Consider the following 17,460-nt stretch of genomic DNA (forward strand, 5'->3'; position numbering starts at 1 on the left):
CCACGTATCTCCCCTAGTGTGAGTGCGCTTCTGTGCTAGCAGGTCTCCTGGCCTCCCAGGCACGTGACTTGCAGCTTGTGTGGTCCAAAATTGGCTTTTCTGTCTCCCCCGAGCCTGGTGCTGGTTGTGCTGTGCAGTGAGTGAGTCATCCCGTGGTTCTGTTTCCAGCTCTGCCACCGACTCAGATGTGTTGCTGCTCAAGGAACTTCATTGTTTCTAGTTCCCTATTTGCCACAGGTTCACTTCTGAACTGAGGAAGGCGAAAGGGCGAGAGAAGGGGTGGGTGAGCAGGGAGAGGCTGAAATGCACTTAGTGCCGTGGTCAGAGGTGCTGTGCATGTTGCCCATGTCACTTAGCCACCTCAAAATGAGACTGTAGGGCACCCATTGATCCCAGCCTGGCAGCACCATCTACAGTGGGTTTGAGTTCATTAGCAGCCCTCCCCCATGCTCTGCTGAGCCCTGCAGACACTGCTGGTGTGCCTCTCCCCTGTTCCGTGATGGGTTTCAGGTAGCAGGAGGCTGTTTACTAGAGTGGGCTGGTGCTATTTTCAGCATGCTGTGACTTCCTCTCAAGAAGTAATTTTCATAATAGCATTTAAAGTTTATCTTGTAGGAATGTTAAATTGGACGTGTTACTTCAGCTGCTGGTGAAACGCAGCCCACCCCCACACAACAGCAGCTAGTTATAGACTCATAGGTCAGAAGGGACCAATCTGATCATCTAGTCTGACCTCCTGCACAAGGCAGGCCACAGAACCCCACCCATCCAATTTTATAACAGGTTACCAGTGTTCTTATCCAGCAGCACAGGCCAGGAAGGGAGTTGGACTTCACGCCGAAGGAGAAGCCAGGTAGCCAGATCTTGTAAAGGGAAGTGGGATTTATTCGTGAATAACCAGGAGCCCAGGGGGTCTCGTGCACAGCTCAGGGAGTAGCCAGCAGACTGGATCCTCGACTGGGGTAAATCAGCATGGACGGCAATGGAGCGATGCTGATTTGGCAGCTTGGGGGTGGGGATTCAATCACATTGAGACTAATTGCTGACAAACACCAGCCCCTCCCAGTATGGAGCCGCTTTTATTCCCCAAAGCAGGAATCGTTTGGCCTAGTTTGGGATCTATGTCTACAACCCACTGATGCGTCGAGGCAGGCTAACCCTGCCTCTCAGTAGATGCCATATCTGCATAACCAGGCACAGCACCAACATTGACACACAAACTTCTGGGCCAAAAGTTGCAGCTCTTTATTGTAAATCCAGGTGGAGGGCAATGAAAGCTGCCTGCTAAGAACTAACACTGCCCAGTCTGTCTCCAGTGCCCTGGAGCGTACTGTGCATGCCAGCTGGCTGGGAGGCTGCTGGGTCCTGCTGCACCAGCTGACTGAGAAGTGCCCATGGGCTGCAGCGGACCGGCTGGAAGCTGTAACTGGAGCCAGGTGTAGGGGTTTGGGGTTGCCCTGGCAGTCCCCTGCACTGCTCAGCAGTTTTGCTCCTCTCTGATGGGGTGGCCCATTTTTCTGCTTGGCCACTTCGGGAGATGAGGGGCACCAAAAACCTTTTTCACTGTGGCTGGCAAAATGGCTCAGGTTGCACTGCTGACCTGTAGGCAAGGCGGAGCCATGTTTTCCCTAAGGGATGAGGAAGGGCTCCTTCAGGCCTGAGGGCAACCAATGTACCTGCCATCTCCATCAACTAGAGGAGCCTGAATGTTCCCAAGGTTCCTGCTGTTCCAACCCGTCCCCGTCATTTTCTACACAGCTGCTGCGGCGGGACACCTGAAGGGACCAGCTTGTGAGGCAGGCCCCCCTCGACTCTCACAGGGCACACGGTTCCCAGCAGGGGGTGGCCAGCACCCAGTCTTCTCCTAAGTCCGCCTCCAATCCATGAAACGGGAACGCTCCGCTCGCCCCATGGCTGCTGACCTGTGCAGTCCTTCCATGGGTCTGTGGTGGGCTCAGGGAGCCAGAAACCTAGAGGCCTGGCCCCAGGCTATGAAGGCATGGTAGGGAGAGTAGCCAGGGGCTCGAGGGGAGCTGTGTGCCCCCCCGCCCCCAACGGGGCTGGAGCAATGTGTAGGGAGCGACCGCCCCCTCCTTCCTCTTGGGTCGTGTGCTCAGTGGCAGTTCTGACAGTGGGGATGGCAAGCAACGCCGTTCAGTCTGCAGCGGCAGCCACCGCTGGTATCGCCCGGGCCCTGGGGAGAGGAGAGCAGAGGAGAGATGATGCACACGCAGGCGATGGAGGGAGGGGTAAGAGGCAGTCAGGACGTGGGACTGGGAGCGAGGTATGCATGCATGCTAGGCTGCTGGCAGGGCTGAGTTTTGGGCAGGCTGGAGGCAGGCAAGGCTCTTGGCACTGGAGGTGGGGAGCAGGGAATCACATTTCCCTTCCCTTTGTGAGGTGGGAGAGGAAGGAAAACGTAATGGGAGGAGCACTGGATGCAACTCCCCACTCCTGCAGCCAGCTGAGCTGTGAGCCATGGCTCCTGCACCCGCCAGCCACTCTAGCATCCTGGGGGCCAGCTGTGTGCAGCAGCAGTTAGTCATTTAAATGGTCACAGTTAGGCTTCAGAGTGAACAGCCCTGCTGCGTCCAGTGGTTCATGCCTCTCTGAGCATGTGGGGTGGGCTGGTTGCAGACTGGAGAAGGCAGAGCCACAGGAGCTTGTGTTGGGCAGGTTTTTTTAAATTCTGGGGCAAGCGACTCCGCAGAACGGCAGGATTCCCCAGGTCGAACGCTGGTTCATGCTCCAAACCTACCGCTGGCCCCCAGCGCGGCCCCTTGGTCACCCAGCAGATCTCCGTGTGACAGACAGTGCAGCGGATCCAGTCACAGCCGTCCTTCTTCTGGACAATGATCTTACAGGTGGGACAGTACATGGCCTCCCCTCTCTGGACCATTGTCTGAAAGGAGAGGAGGGAGCTGATGGTCCTGGCTTCCCATTCCTACCCTGGATCCCAGGCAGTGCCACCTAAGACGCTCAGTGGGATCTGCCCTTTGCAGCTGATGGGGCTAGCGGCTGGGCTACCCCAAGCTCAGAATCATTGGACTGGTCGCTTTACCTGGCTCTCTAAAGCCGATACTCCCCCCATTTTGGACTATTGCACCCACCAGGTAGCAGAATGCCCAGGAGTCGAGCCATGCAAGCCCCTGTTGGTGCAGTCACATTCCCCTGGTCTGGCAGTGGCAAGCCGGGGCGTTCATCTATCTCCCACTCTCTACAACACCCTCCCCATCTGCCTGGATCAAGGCCTCCTGTCTGGTCAGTGCATTTCCTAAAGCAGCAGCAAGGGCTGAGAATGGTCACAGGACTTTATTTACCATTAAATCTGCTGTGCCTCCCTGGCCATGCGGTCAGTGCTGGCCTGCAGCCCCTTCCTTCCTGTCCTCCCTCCCCCCCCCCCCTGTTTCATTGGCTTCCCACAAAAGCGCCAGGCCAGAGCAGGCTTTTACCGTCAGCATCTCGGTGGTCTGCCTGGCAGCCTGGTCGTTCTCAGCCCGGTGCTTGAGGTCGTCCTGATATTCCTTGCAGTTCATGTTCTCGTGAATGGCCTGGGGAGAGCATGCAGGTAGTTCACCAGGTTCTAACACGCCTCCTCCAGCAGGTGCTACAGCCTGGCCGTGTGTCCCAGCTGCTGCTCCCCAGCTCAGGGGCCAGAACAGGTCCCCTCCCGACAGCTACAGCAACTGTAACTAGGGGAACGCATCTTCTCCAACACAAGCCTGGGGTCACGGAGATGGAGTGGGACCCCAGGTACCCCCTCACACTGCAGGGCAGGGCCAGCATACACATTCCATGCCTCTTTTGTGGGGCAAGGAGAAGTGACCAGAGTTGAGGGGCAGATCAGAGTGAGCTGGGGCTGGCTCCAGGAGAGGGATGGAGCACAGGGCAGTGGCGATGGGCCTGCTAGCACCTCTAGGAATGCTGTTCTCTTTCCCATCGACCTCTGTCCCTTGTGCTGAACTGTCCCAGGGGAGGCTGAGGGGCCATGGCAGGCAGCATGTGACACCATGGCTCTAGGACGTGCCTTGAACATGCTGCTCCTTCCAGGCTCATCTAAAGCCCTGGGCGGGGCCTTCGCCAGTTCCGGGGCAGCCATGCTGCACTAGGGCAGAGCAGGCTCGTGGGCTTGGTCACTGTTGCCCCACAGTTCAAAGGCCACCAGCTGCTTTAAAGCTGGATCCCCCTCCTGTTGGTGCCAGGATCCCCCCACCCCTTCCCCAAATACAGCCGTGCCCCATGGCACCTGGTTTCGCAGAGCCCAGCGGCCTTTGAACTCCCCTCCAGCCATTCTGGCCCCTCAGCCTGGGAAGCTGCAAAGATGCTGGGGAGGACGCAGGTAGCATCTCACCTTGCAGAGCAGGCAGTTCACCTTCTGGCACACCGGGCAGGCAAACTCGTTCACGTCATCCTCGAAGATGCACCAGCCCCGGCAATCCATGGTCTTGCAGTGGTAGCTGGACCGGCTGCGGTTCTCAGCGATGGAGACGCCCAGGTCCAGGAAGTGCTGGTATTCGGCAGAGCTCAGGAGCTGTGAGGGACCCAACCCTTTCCATCAGCACCGAGACTCTCGCCCATCCCCTGGCGGAGACTTGTAACAGCCCCATCCTCTGCCCCACATCCCCCTGCTCCCTCACAAAGTAGCTGCCCCAGTTCCCCTGCTCTAGCCCAGCCTACAAGACCCGGCCACGCTGGCACGCCATCGCTGTCTTGGGTTGTATCCAGCCTCAGCTGTGCCTGCAGCTCCCCCCCTCACCCCTGGCTCTGACCCCTCCTGCTCCTGCTCCATGGGCCCTGGCCCCTACCGCTCTGATCTCACGCTCCAGCAGCTGTCCTGTGCAGGAGTACTTCTCGTCGATGTACGGGCAGGGCACCTCGGGCTCCGGGCTGTTCAGTATCGTCCCCTTCAGACAGTCCCTGGAGGGAGCCAGGGGTCAGAGGAGACACCAGCAAGGCATAAGCTGCTTGAAGACTGAGCTGGACGGGGTCACCTAGGGGCCAACCGAGGCAGCAGCAGAGCCAGGCCTCAGGTAAGGAGAGGAATCCCAGCAGCAGACCAGGCCCCTGGATAACCCAGGGGAGCGGCCACAGCCTGCCTGGGGCCCCAGTCCCTGGGTGGGGACAGAGCGATTAGCTCCTTTCCACCTACCTGCAGACTGGCACCCCAAGTGGGACTAACTGGTACATAAGCAGGCACCCCAGCAATCAGCTTCCCCTGGTACACAGCACTGGAGGCGGCTTAGCGGCTGCAGGGCACAGGGCTGGAGTTAAAGCCCCTGCAGGTAGGTGGCTAATTGATGGTAGGTGCCCATAAAGGAGGAGGGCTGAGGGCTTGGAAGGGGGGTAGCAGAGAGGATGGAGCAGGGTGATGATGATTGCATCCCTGCTCCGGCACAGGGGCCCGTCAGCACCCAGCACACCGTCTCCAGTCCCATTTTCTCCTACTCAGGGGCCGGTTTGAAGCCTTTGGGTTGAGCGAGAGCAAAATCCCACCTGGGCCTGGGCCCACGGGGGTGGGTTAAGATGTGAGGAATGCCATGATGGGGGAGGGGCCCGGACATACTGCTTTTCCCTTCCTGCGAGTGGTTCCTGTCTGGCAGAGCCCCCGCTCCCCACAGATTTTTGGGTAGCCCAGACCAGTCCATCCACCCTACACAGCGGGGCCAGGGTAAGGCGGCTAGAGCAGGAGCATAGACTGTTAACATGATTCAACCAGGCTAATTCCCTGTTGTGCTACCGATCTTTGGCCATATGGGGCACCTTGCCGATGTCCTCCCTGTTGGCAAGCGAGCCGGGGGAATGCTCTGTCTGTCTTTGCGCAGCCCAGCTGAGCAACTCTTCCAGCCAGGGGCGTGCAACCAGGTGCTCTAGCCTAGAGACACAAACCAGCTGGCAAAGCCTAGGCGGGTCTGAGGCAGGTAAGGCTCCAGGTTGGAGGCCAGACAGGGGTGGGGCCGGGGCTCTTGGGTGCAGACTGGCTGGGCAGGAGAGAGGCTGGGACAGAGGCTGATTGGCTGGGCGGGAGGGGGGTGGAGGCTCCCAGGGCAGAAGCCAGACAGGAGAGGGAACCGGGGCAGAGGCCGGCTGGGTGGGAGAGGTGTTGGGGCAGAGGCTGGTCAGCTGGGTGGGAAAGGGGCCAGGGTTAGGGGCAGACTCACCTACAGAAGGAGTGCAGGCACTCCCGGAGGGTCACCCCCTCTCCAGGCTGCAGGGTCACAAAGCAGATGGGACATTCAATCACTTCATCGGCAGGCACCAGGCTCTGCCCATCCACCTGCAGGAGGTGCTGGTAGTTCTCAATCTTCTGCTGCTCTCTCACCTTGGCAGACAAACCAACCAGTGTCAACAGGAGGGTCTGGTGGGTGGGGCACTCACTTACATTTCCTATCAGGAACCTTGACCCCTACAGGGCTGTGCCCTCGCCTCTCTACACCACCCCAGCTGGATCCCCCACTGCTGAATGCTCTGTGCCGTGGGGATTCCCCCGGGTTGCAGGGACAGTGAAAGGGCCTCCCAGAGCAGTGGCCAGGGAAGGGAAGGGACCTGACCCCAGCATGCTTTGTGCTCCAGCTGTTCTGGGCTGCCAGTCTGTCCCCTAGGGATGGTTACACCCTGGGTGTAAGTTAGAGCAGTCCCTGGGCTGCTCTGACTTACCCCAGGAACCAAGCCAGCCCCTTGGCCATCCCACGACGCTGGAAGGTTTGGTGCTATGAGAACAAAGCCACAATAAGCCAGTGCTCACCTGCTAGGTGGAGAGCCCCATTCAGCGGCAGGGGGGCTACTACTTCCTCCACCCATCTCAAACCTGGGCTTGTTTTCAGAGTGTCCTCTCAGCCTCCCTCCCTCCCTCTCTGTCTGTCTCTGGTAAATCGTGCCCAAGGTCAGCCCCACCACAGCCTGGCCAGCGGGATGGGAGAGGGGAAGTAATTAGTATCCCAGCAGCGACTTCCAGCCACTGATGGAGTTCAGAGCTGTCCAGGGGGGAACTAAGGCCCAGATCTCCCAAACGATTTGGGCACCTCAACCAATCAGTAAGTGACTTGCCCCCAGGGAGGCTGTTGCAGAGCCTGGACCCTCCTTCCTCCACTCAGGCCTGCTCCTTTGGAGCCACTGCAAAAGCTTCATACAAATAAACAGAGGGAGAAGGGGTTCAGGGAGGGAAACACCAGGTGCCCACAGCTCTCCCTTGGGTGCCCATCCTGTGATGAGAGCTTTCCCAGCCCACCGCGCCCCATGCTGCTTCGTTAAAACCAGGAGCAACACGCAGCTGCAGCCTTCTAGGTCCACTGCAGCTGGCCAATGCAGGCTGCACCTCCCTGCCCCGCACTGTTGCTGAGGGGATGGCCCGCGGCAGGGCCCAGCTGGAGCAGGCCCCTCCACAGCATGGCATGAAGGCTGGAAAGAACCCAGAAATGAGGCTCTTCTGGCTCTGGTGCAAATCGCGCCTGGCCCTGGCGAGGTCTGGGCTACAGGCCCCACTGCTGGAGATCAGGCACCACGAGAGGTTGGACCTGCCTGGGGCCAGGAGAGGGGTTGGGGCCCCTGCCTTGCCGGAGCAGCCTCAGAGCGATGGGCCCCCCAGGCAGGCCCCGCTCTCACTCTCGAGCCAGTGTGACTCTCCGTTCCCAGCTCATACGGAGGCCGGTGCTAGCCACCCCGTGCCTCCGAGATCAGCGGGGGTGAGGCTAGCGTAACTCTGTGCTCCTGAGTCCTCCTGCCACAGGCTAGACAAGCCCCGTCAGCCTCGGAGAGAACCGGTGCCCCTGTCAAGCGCCCCCGGGGCCCTGTGCAGCTGAGCCTAGAGGAAGAGGGGAAGAACCGGTGACCCCCATCCGCGCCTCCTGGTCAGTCTCTGTGCAGGGACCCCTGTGCAAAGAGACACTCCAAGGGACCAGCCTAGTGGAGCCAGGGCAGGGCCCTGCACCAGGAGCCGCATTACAACAGTTGCTTACGGCGACAGTGCACAAGGCAGGATCTGCCCCGGCAGCCAGTGGCAGCACTTGGCAGCCGCGACTCCCCAGCATCTCGGCCTCCAACCTGTTGGTACTGCCACATGGCTTCCTCCTCATTCCTCATCCTCGCCAGCTCCTCCTCGTCCGGCTGGTAAGCCGCAGGCACCGCGTAGTCCTCAGGCCGCTCCTTGCAGCAGATCTCGCAGCCGGGGCGGGTGGGCTTGTTGACATAGGTGCAGCTCGGACAGACCCAGCCGACCTAGGAACAGCCCCGGTGAGAACATGGGAGGTGAAAGAAACAAGCCAGAGTGGGGCGTTGGTGCCCTGCATCTGCGGCTCTCTTACCTTGGGGGGTTCAGGGGGCAGGGCAGCTTCCACCTGTGAGAGCTCATGCCTCAGCTCCTCCATGCACAGGCTGTCCTGCGCCCCTCCGAGCCCTGTGTCCGCCGATTCCTGGCTCCCACGAGGCTGCAGGCTAATGTCTCCGAAGCCCAGTTCTAGAGGGAGGAGAGAGGGAGGGAGTTGCAGACAAGAGACAGATCTCCCTGCTGCTCCCACACGCTTTAGCCGTCTCTCCAGAGCCAGCACTCGGTGCAGCCCCGGATTTCAGCGCCTGTTTCTTGCCGTCGCCCCGTCTCCTCCTGAGACCAGCGCTGGCCCTCTGCCCTGGGGAGCAATCCTCAGCCGCAAGTCCAGCAGTCCCCTCTGCTTCCTGCCCGCTGGAATTCCCCAGTGCCAGGCTCTGCCTTTGGGGCTCCCCTCGGCCGCTCCCCCAGCCTCACCTGCCAGGACTCGGCGCTGCTGCTCCCTCTGGAATGTCTCTTTGCTGAGCTTGGCCTCTTTGGCAGACCGGAGGTAGAGATAGGCCATGTCACCATCTCGCTGGATGCCGTTGTAGTGCAGGGTCTCCTGGTCTCCGGGGAGCCTCTTGCCCACCACCCACTGCTGAACGCTGGGTGGGAAGCCGTAGTGGAGGAATACCTGGGCCAGAAGACATGAAGAGACACCGAGGGCCTCGTTCAGAACCAGTTGGCCACCGGGTGCTGTTGAGGGCAGTCGCTCAGTGACCTTACGCTGTTGCCCACCGGCAGCAGGTGCCAGCAGATCACGCCGCACAAACCAAGGCAAGCAGAGGGCAGCCCAGGAAGGGGGTGTCAGTAAAAGGACAGATACTGCAGTCAGCTGGCAGGCCACTTGCTGCCCACGAGGCGGCTGCTGCCTGCAAGGTTGGTGATCACACACACACACCCCTGCAGCTGGCATCATTCAAGACAAACAGAGCAGAGGGCTGCAGGACCGCACTAGCAGCCTGTGGACTGGCATGTAGAGAGAGACCACCAGCCCTGGCATTCACACCTGCTCTCAGGAGCTCCCTCCCTAAGCCTGGACCCACCGCCAGGCTCACCCTGCTGCTCCGTTGTGTAGCCTGGAGGCGGCGACACATGGGGCTGTCTTGCTCACACTCTGCAGGGGCCCCTGTGCGAGGCCGCAGGGCTCACCCCACTCTGTGCCATCAGTGCCCCCAGCACCAGCCCACAGGCCCGTACCATGTCCTTCAGAGAAGCCACAGTCATATGAGGATTGACTTGCAGGTAGATGGGGACTGTGGTCATCTGGGCATCCTCCACTCCCACCCACAAGCTGAAAGAAGAGAGGCAGTGAGAGCGGCTCTGGTGTCCCTCCTGCCCTCCCTGAGGTCCCACCACAAGGTGTGTGCCTGGCTCCCGGCGCCTGCCTCAGTCACTCAGCCTCCAGCTCACGTGCTCCTGCTTTTTGTCATTCCCGTCCTCCTGCTCACGCAGTCCAAGTCGCCTCCTCCTGACTGCTGGTCTGGGGAAGGAGCTGGGAAGGAAAACACCATCACCTCATCCTTCCCTACTGAGCCCAGGGCTGGCCCCTCTTGGTTCCACACAGCTGCAGACCTGACAAGGGGCTTTGACCCAGGGACCATCAGAGCAACAGGTGCAGCCTCTCCCACTGGAGCCAAAGCCCTAGGTCAGGGGTGGGCAAACTTTTTGGCCTGAGGGCAGAGGTGAAAGTAAGCTGGTACGGTCTGGTACGGAGTACCGGCAAGAGCCAGTATGCTGTGCCGGACCACACCAGCTTCCACAGCCAGGATTAAAAGGGCTCTGGGCTCCCCGCAGCAGCTCCCTGTCACCATGGAGAGCCCAGAGCCCTTTAAATCCCGCTCACAGCTCCGGGGGCTGGGCTGGGGCCGGGATTTAAAGGGCTCGGAGCTCCCCACATCCGCAGGAGCTCCAGGCCCTTTAAATCCCAGCCCCAGCCCGGCAAGGCTTGGGGCTCCCACAGCTGCCTTTAAATCCAAGCTGGAGCTGCGGTGAGAATTTGAGGGGCCTGAAGCTCCACAGTGGCCGGAGCCCCGGGCCCTTTAATTTGCCTGTGAGCCCCGGGGGCTCCCAGCCACCTCTGCAGCTGTGAGCTCCGGGTTGATTTAAAGGCCCTGGGGCTCCCAGCCACAGCCGCTGCCCCAGGGCCTTTAAATCTTGAGAGGCCCCGCCTCTTCCAGTTGAGGCCACACCCCCTGCAGGACTCCAGCAGGACCGGTAAGTCCTGTAACTTACTTTCACCCCTGCCTGAGGGCCACATCGGGTTTCCGAAATTGTATGGAGGGCTGGTTAAGGGAGGCTGTGCCTCTCCAAACAGCCAGGCGTGGCCCGGCCCCTGCCCCCTATCTGACACCCCCTGCTTCTCGCCCCCTGACGGCCCACCTGGGACTCCTGCCCCATCCAACCCCGCTGCTTCCTCTCCTCTGACCGCCCCAGGACTTCCCACCCCTGACTGCCCCCTGCCGCCCCATCCAACACCCCCTCTCCTTCCTGACTGCCCCCATTCAACCCCCCTGTTCCCTGCCCTCTGACTGTGCCACCCCCATCCACACCCCCAGCCCCAACCACCACTCCGAACTCCCCTGCCCTCTATCCAACCCCCCCCCGCTCCCTCCAGGCCAGGCAGCCGCGCCACTGTGCAGCACAGAGCACCGGCTCAGGCCGGGTTCTGCAGCTGCGCTGCCCCGGGAGCTCACAGCCCTGCCGCCCAGAGCATTGCACCAGCTGAGGCTGCAGGGGAGGGGGAACAGCAGGGGAGGGGCCAGGGGCAGCTTCCCAGGCCAGGAGTTCAGGGGCCAGGCAGGAGGGTCCTGCAGGCTGGATGCCCTAGGTCAGTGGTCCCCAACGTGGTGCCCATGGGTGCCATGGCACCCACCAGGGCATTTATGTGCGCCCGCCTAGTGCTCAGCAGGGGACCTGCCGGGGATAGAGAACTCAGGCTGCGGGCGCGGTGTTCTCTGTTCCCGGCAGGTGCGGGGCCTGCCTAGTGCCCTGCAGGGGAGAGAAACTGTGGCCTCATGCCTGCCAGGGACAGAGAACTCGGGCTGCAGGCGCTGATGTTCTTGGTCCCCAGGAGGTGCGGGGCCCACCTAGTGCCCAGCAGAGAAGAGAATCTGGGGCCTCGTGCCTGCCGGGGACAGAGTACTCCAGGGCTGCGGGCACCGGTGTTCTCTGTCCTCATGGCTTTTCTCTGACTTCTCTCTGGATTCATATATTGCGTAATATTAAATATGGTTTTTTGTATTATTTAACGTACAGATACAAATTAAGCCTTGAAAAATTGTTGGCGCCCGCCACACTCTTCTGAAAACATGAATGTGCTCCTGGCCACAAAAAGGTTGGGGACCACTGCCCTAGGTCCTTCATGTCTCTTGTGGACTAGTCACTAGAGGGGGGCCCTGGAGCTGCTCCCGGGGTACGGAGTGAAGGGGGCCAGGGCCACAGGCGGGAGACCCAAGAGCTGCAGTGAGGATCCCCCCCACTCTGGGGAGTGAGTAGCCCCACCCCAGCCCCCTGAATCTGCTGCTGTCAAGTCTCTCGGAGCAGTGGCCTAACACGCCCTTTCAAGGGACAGCGACCACGGTTGGCCACCATTCCCATTGCCCCGAGGCCCACGGGTGGCACCCACCTGATTTCCTTTTTGGGGTAGGCCTCCGGCTTCACCTGCACCATGACGGGCGCCCGCTGCTCAGCCAGCCAGCCAGCACACTCCAGTGCCAGCTCCTTGTCCCCTCCCTCGATGGCCTCAGCCAGCTTCAGGGCCAGCTCCTCTGCTACAGACAAGAGACCAGGCTGGCCTGGGTCCTACTGGGGGGGGGGTCTCCTGGTTCAGGGCCAGGGCAGGACCTGCTCAGAGAGCCATGTGGGCTCCATCTAGGGCCTGGCAGGGGAGCTGCTGGGAGCTGTTTGCTGCTTAAGTTGCTAATTACCATAGATGAATATAATTATTTAGATTTATGCAAAGATAAAGAGCGGTCCCTCCACGGCTCTGGGGGCTCCCGTTAACAAACTGCAGCCCCACACTGAGCTGCTTCGCAGAACAATGAATCCCCCTCCCAACAGACATCTGCTTTCTCTGCCCCCCATCTCCGCCAGCGTGTCCAGCAGCATGCCCGCTTAGGGATGTACAGGCCAAACCTCCGTGCACCTGTGAGCGTTTCCCAAGACCCCCACACAGAGGGGCTTCCTCAGACACCCCAGTGACCCCACCTTTCTTCATCGTCTCCTCCACGTATTTTGTCCCCATCGTAGCAGACTCCCGGGGCTGTTTAAAGCAAACAAGCATGTCAAACCCGGGCTGGGGGAGCAGGGCTGAATGGCGGGGGTGCTGGGAGCCCGATGCAGGGACCCCAGAGTCCAGCCGCCAGGGCGAGGGCACAGTGCTGCCAACCTCCCCCAAAGGCAGCAGGAGAGTCCTGGGCTAGGCGTGGCCAGGGCAAGCGAGCCGGGTAGGGTCACATGCACCCTCCCTTCCCACTAGCCATGCACCCGCTTAGCTCTCCCCACCCATGTCCCAGAGCTCCCTCTTGCGTTCTCCAGTGTGCATTATGCCTGCCCCGTCCAACTCTAGGCTGCCCTGAGCCCAGCAACCCCCTGCTCCCAAACCGAGGGCGGACGGACCCCAGCAGGCCTGTCCGGCGCGGAGGACGTAGAGGCCCGGTGGCTGCCTCGCTCTCTTTTTAAAAGTGCTTTCCCAGGGGGCGTGTGGGCCTGTTTGTTTCCCTGCAGGAGTTAGCCCATCCCTGAATCAGCCCAGGTGCAGGCTGCGCTTTCAGGATATTGTGCCTCCAGCCAGGCCATGCTGGGTCTTGCAGGCCCCACCTGTGCTGGGGTGAGTCCCTGCCCTGCATGCCTCAGACACAGATTCCCGGTACTGCCGGAGGCTGGACGGACAAGTCCAGAAAAGCGCTGACAGCGAGCTGGGCGCTGCGCATCACCCAGCAGGTACGTTCCCTGCCCTGCTGACCTTCCAACCCCAGCCACGTTTGCCAGCTGCCCTGGGATCGAGCTAGGTCAGCACTGGCAGGCCCTGCAGTTCGCTGAGCTGGGGCTCTGCCCGGATGGCAGCCCCCACTGGCCCATGGAGCGGGAACCTGGACTCCAAGCCGAGGCTACACGAGCGAGCGAGCGAGCGATCCCTGCATGTGGCTCCGCACAGGCCTGGCAGACCTCTCCCCCAAGCACACGGCAGCAGGAAGAGGAACTCGGCAGCAGGGAAGCCCGGCAGGCACAAAAAACCCCACACCGCCAGGCTGGAGAGCAAAAGCCAGCCCGAGTGTCTGACCTGCCTGGCTCACTTACCTCCCGGAGCCCTGCCCCGAGGGGCTCGATGCTGGGCAAGGGCAGGGCCAGCTGAGAGCTCGCCACTGACTGAAGTGAAAACCGAAAGCAGAAGCAGAGAGATGAGGAAGTGGAGCCAAGGCCTTGAAACAGGGCAGGGCTGAGAGCAACAGGAACAAAACCGCAGAAGCAGCTGCAGGGGACTCAAACTGAAAGTGCAGCTCCCCAGCCCTCCCACGGCACAGCACGGCCCACTGGCCAGCTGAGAGGAATCGCTAGGTGCTCCCCCCACCCACAGGCTGCGGAGCCGGGGCTCTGACCCGCTTGGCCTCCCGGGGATTCCCATTCACTGGCGAGCTGCCCGGGGACGGCCGTGCTGGGCTTTGAAGCAAGGGAGGGGAGGCCTGCCTTGAAGACGCCATCCCAGGGGTTGGTGGGGAGTTGAGGCAGGCTGGGACAGGACTCGCGGGGGGCTAGTGAGAGCTGCGGCACCATCCAGCCCCAGGGTCGCCTTCCGTGGAGCTCAACAAGAGGAAATTCAGCGAAGACAGATGCCAAGTCTGACACTTAGGAAGGAAAATCAAATGCCCAGCTACAAAATGGGGCCTAGGTGGTGGTGCTGGGGTCAGCGAGGCTCACCCCCTGGGGGTCACTAAGGCTCACCAGCTGAGCGTGAGTCCATGTGATGCAGTTGTGAAAAGGGCTATAACCTTCTGGGGTGTTAGCAGGAGTGTTGTACGTAAGGCACAGGAGGTCACTGTCCTGCTCTACGCAGCACCGGGGAGGCCTCCAGCATCCCACTTCGGGAGAGATGTGGACAAACTGGAGAGAGGCCAGAGAAGAGCAATACAAATGGTAAAAGGTTTAGAAAACCTGACCTGTGCAGACAGGTTAAATGCACTGGGCATGTTTCGTCTAGAGATAAGAACCTGAATGAGGGACCCGGTATCAGTCTTCAGATGTGTTAAGGGCCGTTAGAGAGGCCGGATCAGTTGTTCTCCATGTCCCCTGAAGGCAGGACAAGAAGGAATGGGCGAAATCTGCAGCCAGGGAGGTTTAGGTTGAATGGTTGGAGCTTTCTGACTGTAAGGGCAGTGAAGCTCTGGAACAGACAGCCGAGAGAGGCTGTGGAATCGCTTTCCTTGGAAGTTTCTAGGGACAAACCCGCCAGGACTGCTCTGGGTTTACTTGGTCCTGCCGCAGCACGGGGGCTGGATGGCCTGAGCTCTCAGGGTCCCTTCCAGTCCCCCGTTTCTGTGATTCTACGCTAGGCATCACATCAGGGCTTCTCCCCATTTCCCGTACCGGGCCCCGCACCCACTGAGCCAGATGGGACAGGCAGATGGAGAAGCCCTGACTGAGTCATGGTGTGTTCAGTCCCAGCTCCCAGGGACGTGGGTAGCAAGACAACACTGCCTGCTGGTAGGGCTGGGTCTGTCTGCATGAGGGGCAGCCCCAAGGGACGCAGGGTGGACTGGCTGACTGCTAGAGGGAGCCCCAGGGCTGCGTACTTATCAGCGAACAAAGGGAAGTGTGTGAGGCAAGGGGAGAGGGTCGAACCCAGGACCAGCCCCAGGGAAGCCGGGCAGCAGGTGGAGATGTTGTCCCTCACCTAACGCAAGAGGTTATGGGTCAGCAGTGAGCGATTCCGAGGGGGGCTCTGCTGTCCTCCTGCACCGGCAGGGTTGGGCTGAGGACCGGCCCATTTCCCTGTCCTGCTCAGCTGCATGGCCACCCTCTGAACCTTCATCCCTCACCCCATCCCACAGGCCAAACTGCTGTCCTGCAGCACCAACCAGGGTCTGTTCCTGGCACCGCTGAGAGCAGGATGTGGTTCAGTCCTGCACTAGCCCCCATGCAAGGTACATCCCACGCTAGCACCTCTCCTCTAGCACCTCTGCCTGGCTGAGTCCCAGCAGCTCTGCTTGTGCTCCTCAGCGCTGCAAAGCTTGGCTTGGAAATGATCCCCAGCCTCCTCTCCAACCCCCATGCACCCAGGCCCTGGCGTGGCACGAAAAGAAGCGGCTTCTCCTCAGCTCTCTGGGAAAAGGATTAGACCATCCAAGGGCTGAGTGGAATTCCCTTCTGCAGCTTTCACAGCCTGCCCCTCCCCACCGGAGATCGTGTGAGCAACTGACTGAGCTGCCTGCTGCAGACTGGGGAAAACCACTCTCCAGGGCAGAGGGGTCTAAGCACAGCCCCCCGCACTCTCCTTTGCCTGGCCCCGGAACCAGCTCTGCCTGAACAGACGTGCCAGGGTGCAGGGGAGCCTGGCTATCCTGCTGAAGCAGTCAGACCTGGTGCTGGCAGGGGGCAGGTTGTTAGACTCACACAGAGGTCTCTTCCGGAGTGGGGCATTCCTCTCCTCCTGGCTCCACGGGGAGGCAGCTGGCTAGTCATCCACATAGATCCACCTTGGGTGGAGAGCAGCTGGCGCTGTTGCTACTGAAGAGGGAGTGGTAGACTGGCGATGGAAGGAACATGCTCTCTCGTACTGTGAACACTGGAATTGCCACAGGATCAGGCCAATGGTCCATTGTGTCCTTTCTCCAGAAGCAGCCAGGCCTAGTTACTAGAGGAAGGGTGGATAGCTACAGACCAACCTGGCCCTGGGGGAGCTTCTTTCAGAGCTCTGCCACTTTGGGGCTGACACGCCCTGTAACACATGGGTTTATGTCCCTATGAATAGCTATCCACTCTGATGTAACTGCAGCTGTTTCTGCTCTCAGTATCAATGCTTAATCCCTTTTCCAGTCCTGAGAAATCCTTGGACTCAGTAATTGTCTAGTAGCAGTGAGTTCCACATGCTAAATCATACATAGTATTTAAAATATTTCCTTTTAGCCATTTGAAATACATTACCTTATTTATTCAGATAGCCCCGTTCATGGGTTGTGCTACAGGATAACTAAAAGCATCCACTTTCTCTTCTCAACCTCGTTCATTATTGGATATTTCCTTTCTCATTCAACTCCTCTCTCAAATGACACACTCCTAATTTCTACTCCCTTAGGCAGCTTTCCGACTGTTCCTGCTGCCCTTCTCTAGCTGCTAGACATGTGCCCACACAGCGTGTGAGATATAGAGGCAGGTAGGTGTGACGCAGTAGAAAGCGGGGCGGATTGACCTGGGAATGTTGTCTAGTTTTAGTGGGACTGTCTGCATTGGGGAGAGGAGAGCAGGGGATGATTTGACTTGAGTTACCTGAGTGGGGGTGTGTGTGTGTGTGTGTGCCAGGTGACACCTTTGCCCGGGAAACTGGACAAGGGGAGGGGAGGAGCTGGGGGGAAGGGGAAGAGAGATGGCTAGAGGGGGTTTTGCTTTCAGTTTTGGGCTGGATAGTGAAACGCAGGGAACCCCAAAGTTGGGATCTAAGCTCCCTCACTCCCCCACCCCCCGGACTTGATTGAGGGGTCCTGGTTGTACCTATCCGCTCTGCTTGGGACTGTGTTCTTGTCGTCTAATAAATCTTCTGTTTTCCTGGCTGGCTGAGAGTCCCGGTGAATCTTAGGAAGAGGGGTGCAGGGCCCTGACTTCCCCAGACTCTGTGATAGTAGGTGATCTGAATGGCACACGCTATCCCTGGACAGGAGGAGTTGGACAATGACAGACTATTTGCAGGATTATTCTTAATCCCTACTTACATCCGAACATCATGTTTGATTTTTTGGCCCTTCCTAGGCATTGAGCAGATGTTTTTACTGACCTGATCACAGTGATGGCCAGGCCTTTCTTCTGAGCAGCTACAGTTAATTCAGATCCTGGCAATGTGCATGACTTAATCTGAATACAAGTCCTAGAGGTGGTGCCAGACCAGGAACACTTTATCCAAATCCCCTTGAGCTGCACGGGCTGGATTCACATGGAATCAGGAGCCTTTG

General features: G+C 59.7%; 1 protein-coding gene across 7 annotated transcripts; it reads right to left on the reverse strand.

The window, feature by feature from the left end:
• Nucleotides 1-1,221: 1,221 nt before the first annotated feature.
• RBCK1 (RANBP2-type and C3HC4-type zinc finger containing 1) lies at nt 1,222-14,018 on the reverse strand. 7 transcript variants are annotated; one of them, XM_050918298.1, is made up of 13 exons: nt 13,601-13,689; nt 12,509-12,563; nt 11,928-12,072; nt 9,500-9,593; nt 8,735-8,933; nt 8,298-8,449; nt 8,038-8,211; nt 6,159-6,319; nt 4,806-4,917; nt 4,352-4,531; nt 3,453-3,551; nt 2,759-2,902; nt 1,222-2,194 (listed from the first exon to the last, which is right to left on the reverse strand). In XM_050918298.1, the coding sequence occupies exons 2-13, from the start codon at nt 12,543-12,545 to the stop codon at nt 2,114-2,116; spliced, it is 1,578 nt and encodes a 525-aa protein (XP_050774255.1). In that variant the 5' UTR covers nt 12,546-12,563; nt 13,601-13,689; the 3' UTR covers nt 1,222-2,113. The 7 variants fall into 7 exon arrangements, with proteins under 7 accessions (XP_050774255.1, XP_050774249.1, XP_050774250.1 ...); XM_050918292.1 differs by lacking the exon at nt 11,928-12,072 and having other exon boundaries at nt 13,601-14,018; XM_050918293.1 differs by having other exon boundaries at nt 2,103-2,902.
• Between the last annotated feature and the right edge of the window lie 3,442 nt (nt 14,019-17,460).

The sequence above is a fragment of the Gopherus flavomarginatus genome, chromosome 11 (genome assembly GCF_025201925.1).
Source record: "Gopherus flavomarginatus isolate rGopFla2 chromosome 11, rGopFla2.mat.asm, whole genome shotgun sequence".
NCBI classification, from domain to species: domain Eukaryota; kingdom Metazoa; phylum Chordata; order Testudines; family Testudinidae; genus Gopherus; species Gopherus flavomarginatus.

Excerpts from the sequence above, each read along its gene's own strand:
- RBCK1 (XM_050918291.1), bottom strand. The coding sequence starts at position 13,925 with ATGGGAATCCCCGGGAGGCCAAGCGGGTCAGAGCCCCGGCTCCGCAGC. Across the intron at positions 9,594-12,508 it reads GGAGGAGACGATGAAGAAAG|CTTGTGGGTGGGAGTGGAGG; the intron begins GTGGGGTCACTG and ends CTCTTCTTTCAG. Across the intron at positions 6,320-8,037 it reads CCATGTGGCAGTACCAACAG|GTGAGAGAGCAGCAGAAGAT; the intron begins GTTGGAGGCCGA and ends TTGTCTGCCAAG.